The sequence below is a fragment of the Dysidea avara genome, chromosome 14 (genome assembly GCF_963678975.1).
Source record: "Dysidea avara chromosome 14, odDysAvar1.4, whole genome shotgun sequence".
Classification (NCBI taxonomy): domain Eukaryota; kingdom Metazoa; phylum Porifera; class Demospongiae; order Dictyoceratida; family Dysideidae; genus Dysidea; species Dysidea avara.
The window spans coordinates 3,781,810-3,790,206 of record NC_089285.1 but is presented as its reverse complement, the minus strand read 5'-3'; the positions used below and the strand labels follow the sequence as shown (position 1 = coordinate 3,790,206).

The window sequence follows — 8,397 nt, the reverse complement described above, 5'->3', positions numbered from 1 at the left end:
CTACTTGCTGCCATGTCACACTACAGCAAGCGCTGTAGTACTATTGTGCATAGAAAATTAAAAACCAGTCAAACCTGTTTCAGTGCATACTGGGCCTGCATAGCTAGCTACTTTGTGCTTCAAAAAATTTAATTGCTTGACTGTGACAAGCTACTATGGGAGAAGCTATGAATGATGTCATTCCATGCAGGGGAAGAGCCAAACGGTGCAGCGAGGTGAGCATTAAATTCAATATGTACATATCTATAGTGCAATGCATGCAAACCACAATTTTAATCCGGTCATTTAAATTCTAACTCAGAAATTCCACATATTATCCAGAAACTTGCTGGTCACCAGACATTATTTCGAGCACAGTATTTGTGTATTCACCCTCTAGTCGTGTACACTTCAACCACTGCAGCTTATCTATATGTGTTTGTCTGTGGTTGTGTGTCTGTGGTTTGTGTGGTTGTGTGTTTGTTCTGTTCTTTACTTGCAGCAATGCAATGCTATACAGCAAAGTACATAGCAAAGCACTGGAATTTATTTCTACAGCTACATACCACACTTCTCAAGCTATAGTATTACAGATGTGGGCTCTATCAGCAACAGCAGGACTACATTATGTACGTGGTACATGCAGGCTCTACTATCAGCAAAAACAGCAGCAGCAACAAATAATGCAAAAAACTACATTTCACATTTTATGGGCTGATATTGCTGCCTACATGCTGGGAAAATATTGGCTCAACTGTCAAAAGCAGTGGCATCACTGCTGCTGTTGCTGCTGCTAGTGCAAATGTTGGTTCTCCCTTGCCTTTCTGGCACACAACCAAGCTAGGTTTCAATCTCTGTTTTACTAAACAAGCATTCACACATCCAAAAATAGTGTAGATCACTACTTTGACACATAGGGGGGTTGTCAGTAGAGTTATAGCTGCAAATGCAGCCTCTCCGTTCCTGATAGAGGGAATGTGATAGTGAAAGGTCACTGTAGGATGACAGCTGAATAGGTTCATGCTATGCATAGTTTAACAACATGAGTGGCCTAGAATGGCAAGGCTCTGGGAAGGACTGATAATAGCCCTGCCCCAGACGTCTCAAGTATATGCAATAAGTCTAGTATCAATGGTTTAACATTTTTGGCCTACTATCTAAAAACACTACAAAATGTTTGTACCATAGCTGTCAAGGCCTTGTACACTTACCAAATCTACCAATAGTGTGAGGTCTGTAACAGCAGTAACCAAAGAGAAGAGCAGCAGTCAGCTGAATGTGTGAGACACAAGACAGTAATAAGCAAAGAGAAAACAAAGGAGCATTAAATAATTATCCCTTTAAGGACCACAGTAATTTACACAGTTCCTGCCCTGAAAACCCACAAGATTTATGAAATTTGTGCATTGTATTACTTAGCAAGTTTGTAGCATCACCATAACACAAGAAAGTAGCAAGGGCTTACACAAACTGTAGTACAGATTCACCTATCAATAATAAGCAGAAATATAAGAAGTGTGTATAACTTACCATTTTCAACTAACAAAGCTACTTGTTAACATCGGTGATGATCTGTCTTCTTTTCGATGCGATCTGTTACAAGCCATCGATTTACTCCTTTTAAAGAATGCCATCACGTGATCTTATATATCATTAGATGTATCTCTAATGAAGAACGTCATGAATCGCAGCTCATACAAACAACAAGGTGAAAGTTATGGATGGATTTGTACAAGATTAGTTTTATTGTTGTGTAAATATAATATAACTAGAAAGCTACTTCTTTCTAGTGTAGTTTATTGGCATTGTATATCAAAAGAATTGCACATTAACAGCAAATATAATGGCCTTTATTTTAAGCTCACAGCTTTAATTGCTATGGAGTTACAACTTTATGTTTACATCCTATATACTTAGACGTAATATTACGGCAGCAGTCCTTAAAAGGTTAAACAGCGGTGGCATTAAATTGAGGCTGTGGTGTAGTAAGGTTAGTGAACAACATTAACAAAAACATAATGAGCTGAATATCCAAATCACAATCATCATCATGTACATAGTTATACACAATCACATAAAGTAAAAGAAATGTATTGGCTATCCGTACAAAAACAGCCAAAGCTGTGAAAAAAGGTGCAGCCTTAAAAAGCGTGGGTGAAAAGTTGTGAGATTAAAGGTGGCGGCCAACAAATGGCTGCAATGCTGTTAATACTAATAAATTTTTAAAATGTACAGCCATCATTGAATTTACTAGCATTAACATCATTGCAGCCATTTGTTGACCCCCACCTTTCATTTCACAACTTTTTTCACCCAGGCTTTTTAAGGCTGCACCTATTTTATTACAGGAATCATCGAAGACCGCGTGGCTATAATATGAAGAACCAAAATAAGATAAATTTTGAAGGTGCATAAACCCCAATGATAGCTGGGCAGATTCGACACAAACTAGGAATGGGAGATGCCCTACCCTAAGGAAGCTTCCACTGCAGAAATGATCAATTATACCGTTCAAGCACTATGGGCTACAGATACATGAAAACAATTTTATTTAGATCTTTCCCAGGGTTACCAGCACCCTTTCCATCACACAGACATCACAGAACTACAGTAGGGGACAAAATAAAGTTTACATTTGCTCTAGTAAAAACGTTTGTCAAGGTGTCGTTTTATACTTTTCCCCGTTTTTACAAAACAAACGTTTTTTCTCTTTTAAAAAACGGTTACGTAGCAATAACAATTGGGGTGCCTAGCTAATTCACATATAAAACTTATTAAGTGTTTTTACGTTCGCTACAATAGCTATATAAGTATATTGCAGTAGGTATGTAAAAGACTGTAACAGTTGTTGTTTGTTCGATTGTCTGCGCTACTGAAATATGGTTTATTCTTGGTACAAAACGGCAAATTTTATACTATTACCAACAAGGGTATCTACCTCCAACAATAGTGAAGCTGCTGAAAGATGAAGGAACTGTCACTTGGATAGCAAAATGTATCAAGAAGTTTATAACAACAGGATCCATCGCAAGAAGCCCTGGTTCTGGAAGACCTTCGAAGATAACACGCGAAATACAGAGGATAGTCGATGAACAGATGATGGAGGACGACGAGACCACAGCTATCCAGTTACACGCTCTGTTAACAGGAATGGGCCACCAACTTTCCAGAAGAGCTATTCTTCGTTGTCATACAGCACTTGGGTGGACCTTCAGGGGTAGTGCCTACTGCCAATTAATACGCGAACCACACAAGTTGAAACGTCTGGAGTGGGCACAGCAACATCGAAATGATAACTTTGACAATGTTGTGTGGACTGACAAGTGCTCTGTACAACTGGAGACACACAAGTGTTTCTGCTGCCGAAGAAAAGGGGAAGTACCACGGTTAAAACATAGGTAATTATTCACTAATTCATTATTTAATAATAATAAATGCAATAAATTGTGTAAAATGTAAATGTATGTAATTGTTATTTCAGAGCTAAACATCTTGTGAAGTTCACATCTGGGCAGGGATCAGCAAACCTGGGAAGACTGGGATATGTATTTTTGAAGGTACAATGGATGGCTCTTTCTACGTCAAAACCCTGAAGAGACTTTGATCCCTTTTCTTCAGAAAGTTTACCCTGATGGACATCGTTTAATGGCTGACAATGATCCGAAGCACACATCTAATGAAGCAAAGCGATTTCTGAAAGATCAAAAAGTCACCTGGTGGCGAACGCCTGCTAAGTTGCTGGACTGCAATCCAATCGAAAATCTCTGGCACGAGGTGAAAGAGTACATCCAACGTGTCAAAAAACCTAGAACAAAGCAAGAACTAATAGATGGGATTAAAGAATTCTGGGAAAGCATGACTGTCGCCAAGTGTTTAAAATACATCAATCATTTTAAAAAGTATTACCAAGTTATACAATTAAATGGAGCTGCTACTGGATACTAACTGAAAATACAATCTGTATAATATTACTTTATTGTTACTACGTACATGTTTAATTTTACCATACTTGAAAAACTGAACCTAATTTATGGAGGAAAGCTAACTATGGTTTATCTCTAATTTGATTTTGCTATTATACTGAACGTCCTATTATATTAACCTCTATCCACCCCATAACGTCACTCTATCACACTACAGGAACACAAGCGATCGTAATCACAGCAGCTTAGCGGACAATGATTGTAATCACGGAAACTCAGCTCGGTTTACTTTGATAATCACTAAGGAACTCCCTTATAACACCCGTTCCTGAAAGCCACATTTACTTGTATTCAGTCAAAACAAGCATCTTTGCTACACCGAGATGAGTACACGCTAAAGGAATCTTCTACAATAGCTCACGTGAAGCAGTCCAATTAATACGAAGAAATATTTTTCGCTATCGCATGGCTTTTAAAAAGTCCTTGCCTAGTTCAACGTCAAAGCTCGAGATAAAGGAACTGGTGAATGATAATGACCCGGTACATTTTCATATCATCAAATAGTAAGTTGCATATAATTTCCACGATAGTCACTATGTATGTAATACAGTAATATGAGAGTATGTAAACAATAATATGTAGTTAGCTTGTATAAATAATTTATTGACTATGGATTCTGATTTCTTAGCCGCTTGCAGCGTTGGCCGATAGACTTAGCACATTCAGTCCAGGTGCTTTCAAATTTTAATGGATTCAGCCAGTATTCTGGAAACAGCTGAAATATTTTTCTCTTTAATTCATTCAGCTCTACAATTGGAAGAGCAGGGTATAGTGTACTACCAAGTGGAGTGCATCTAACCAGCACATAATCCCCGAAGTATGACTTCTGAGCCAGTCGTTGAGCTAACATTGACACCTTGCTTTCTTTGTGATATCTCTTGTACTTGGCTACAATGATGTCTGGACCCACTAATGAATTACAATTTATTTCACTCGATGAAACCATGCCATATTTGCGGGCATTACCGGATATTGGTATTTCAATGCAAGAAGCCAATGATGAAGTTGCTGATGACACCTGTAGGTTTGCTGTTAATTGTTGATTCGATGATGAAGCCTGCTGATTTGTTGATGTTTGTTGGTCGGTGAGTGATGATGTTTGTTGGTCAGTGAGTGATACTGTTAGTTGGCATGTTGATGTTTGTTTGCTTGCTGATGGTGTTTGTTGATATGTCGGTGTTCGTTGATATGTCGGTGTTTGTTGATGTGTTGGTCTTCTGTGTTGATGTGTAACACTGCTGGTTGATTCATTGATGTATCTGCTTGATGTTGATTCAGATTGAATTTCTGTTTAAAAATAATAACAACTATAAGATCACAACACTAGTTACCATTTGTTCTTTGTTGAGTATTTTCCACGGTTTTGAGTAGATGAATGATTGTTATTTGATTCTCCATTAGTGTTTTTACAGAATCAACTAGAAATTCCATTGTTTCAATAATGTTGTTGCCACCAATGCTGTTGTTGCCATCAATGCTGTTATTGCCATCAATGCTGTTGCTGCTGATGTAACTATTTTGATTGTTGCTATTGTTACTGTTGTTGTTTGTTCTACAGGGCATATCATTCTCAGAGCCTGTGATATATAACAGTGATCCCAACTCTTTGATGTACAAGATAAATACCTGAATCACAGAATGTCAGCTCATCATATGGGTCCCAGGTACCACCATAAATGGATTGTAATTGATCCAGGACCCTGTCAGCCTGCAGTGATGTCATTTCTCCAACTTCTGACACTAACGAGCTAAAGAGATCTGGGTTAGTTGTTGTTGATGTTGAAGGTGGTACATAAGGGAAGCTCCTTAAACTTGCTGATGGTGTCACCACTGTAGATGTCACAATTGGCAAAGTGGAAGGCGTCAAAGTGACAGGTGTCATTGCTGCCCAACTAGAACTGATGGATGTCGTCAATGTAGAACTGTGAGGCGTGACTAATGGTAAAGTGACAGGTGTAGTCATTGCCAAACTGGCAGGTGTCACCATTGCCGAACTAGGAACTGTTGTCATTGCTGAGTTAGGAGGCATTATCACTGTCAAGTTAGGAGGCATATTCACTGCCAAACAACGAGACGTTGTCACTGTAGAACTGTGGGGCAATGGTAAAGTAACAGCTGTGGTCACTGCCAAGCTGGGAGGTATCACAACTGGCAAAGTTACTGGTGTGGTTGCTGCCAAACTGGGAGGTAGGACTTCTGTCTGCACAGTGGATGAACTGGAAGATGTCACCAGAGAGATACTACAGGTAGTAGCTGTTGCCTCAACAGAAAACAATTCAGATGTTGGTGTGACAAATAAAATTGTACCTGTAATTCATGCATTATTGATGTATACGTAAAATTATTTTAACTCACCACTATTTTTCTTTTTCTTTGCTTTAGCCTTTTCTTCATTGCTGTTTGTCTTCCATTTACGTTTTGTTTTCTCTTTTTCTGCTTCATTGCTGTTCGTCTTCTGTTTACGTTTCTTTGTCTTTCTTTTAGGTGCTGTTGGTGTTGAAGTTTCTACTACTGGCATGGTGACAGTTGGTGGAACCCAGTCACCAGTGACAAACTGGTCTTCTAACTTGTCCATTTCAGCTTGTGTGCCTAAAATATACATTGAACTATAAAATTGTATAACATTTGCATGTTTTCTTTACCTCTGGCCACCACAATGCCATTGTGCTTCTTGTTTTTCCCCATTGTTAATTGGCACTCCTGGCCTATAGCTAACTTGTCAGGCTGCACTTTGGAAGAGTTAAAGCAAGAAACGTTGCCTTCTGGCCAATACACAACATAATGACTGTAGTGTTCTGTAAAAAGGAGTTGCGTAATAAACACATTAATGGTAAATGGGCTAGTGGTTTGTGGTTTATGTATGGGTGGTAAAAAATTATTTGACTAATTGCTTTATGGTGTATATCCTTTACAACTACATCCCACAAACCACAAACGAGTAATGACTTACTAGTTTGTTTGTTAATGAGTGCCAACGCCCATCGAGCACCCACTGGCCTTTCGCGTTCCATGACAGCCTGCGCTCTAGTAACCACCTACATGTACTTTTTGCACAAGGATACAATTTACGTTGCCACCCTTAAACTTCATTAATTAAAATGTTGCGTAATCATTTAAACGGTCGCGTCATCGTATAAAGGATTACATAATCATATAAACAATTATGTAATCATATAAACGCTGATATTATCGTTCTTGTACAATCGTTTTATGATTGCACAGTCATTATAATGATGGAAACTACACAACATTACCGGAATGTAAACTTTATTTTGTCCCCTACTGTATGTAGTTATACACAATCACATAAAGTAAAAGAAACATAGTTAAATGCATTGGCTATAATCTTACATTAATGTTGACATGTAACAACAACTATTTAGGTAAACAAATACACTATAGTAACACAATATCAACTTACGAACTGAATATCCAAATCACAATCATCATCATGTGTGTAGTTATACACAATCACATAAAGTAAAAGAAACATAGTTAAATGTATTGGCTATAATCTTACGTTAATGTTAACATGTAACGACAACTATTTAGGTAAACAAATACACTATAGTAACACAATATCAACTTACCATCTGAATATCCAAATCACAATCATCATCATGTGTGTAGTTATACACAATCACATAAAGTAAAAGAAAAATAGTTAAATGTATTGGCTATAATCTTACGTTAATGTTAACATGTAACAACAACTATTTAGGTAAACAAATACACTATAGTAACACAATATCAACTTACCATCTGAATATCCAAATCACAATCATCATCATGTGTGTAGTTATACACAATCACATAAAGTAAAAGAAACATAGTTAAATGTATTGGCTATAATCTTACGTTAATGTTAACATGTAACAACAACTATTTAGGTAAACAAATACACTATAGTAACACAATATCAACTTACCATCTGAATATCCAAATCACAATCATCATCATGTGTGTAGTTATACACAATCACATAAAGTAAAAGAAACATGGTTAAATGTATTGGCTATAATCTTACGTTAATGTTAACATGTAACGACAGCTATTTAGGTAAACAAATACACTATAGTAACACAATATCAACTTACCATCTGAATATCCAAATCACAATCATCATCATGTGTGTAGTTATACACAATCACATAAAGTAAAAGAAAAATAGTTAAATGTATTGGCTATAATCTTACGTTAATGTTAACATGTAACAACAACTATTTAGGTAAACAAATACACTATAGTAACACAATATCAACTTACGAACTGAATATCCAAATCACAATCATCATCATGTGTGTAGTTATACACAATCACATAAAGTAAAAGAAACATAGTTAAATGTATTGGCTATAATCTTACGTTAATGTTAACATGTAAAAACAACTATTTAGGTAAACAAATACACTATAGTAACACAATATCAACTTAC

The 8,397-nt window shown here is 37.0% G+C and overlaps 1 protein-coding gene across 1 annotated transcript; it reads right to left on the bottom strand.

The window, feature by feature from the left end:
• Window positions 1-4,409: 4,409 nt before the first annotated feature.
• LOC136244735 (uncharacterized) lies at window positions 4,410-7,352 on the bottom strand. Its single transcript, XM_066036302.1, has 6 exons — window positions 6,913-7,352; window positions 6,605-6,757; window positions 6,318-6,551; window positions 5,589-6,269; window positions 5,294-5,539; window positions 4,410-5,249 (listed from the first exon to the last, which is right to left on the bottom strand). The coding sequence occupies exons 1-6, from the start codon at window positions 6,971-6,973 to the stop codon at window positions 4,570-4,572; spliced, it is 2,055 nt and encodes a 684-aa protein (XP_065892374.1). The 5' UTR covers window positions 6,974-7,352; the 3' UTR covers window positions 4,410-4,569.
• Between the last annotated feature and the right edge of the window lie 1,045 nt (window positions 7,353-8,397).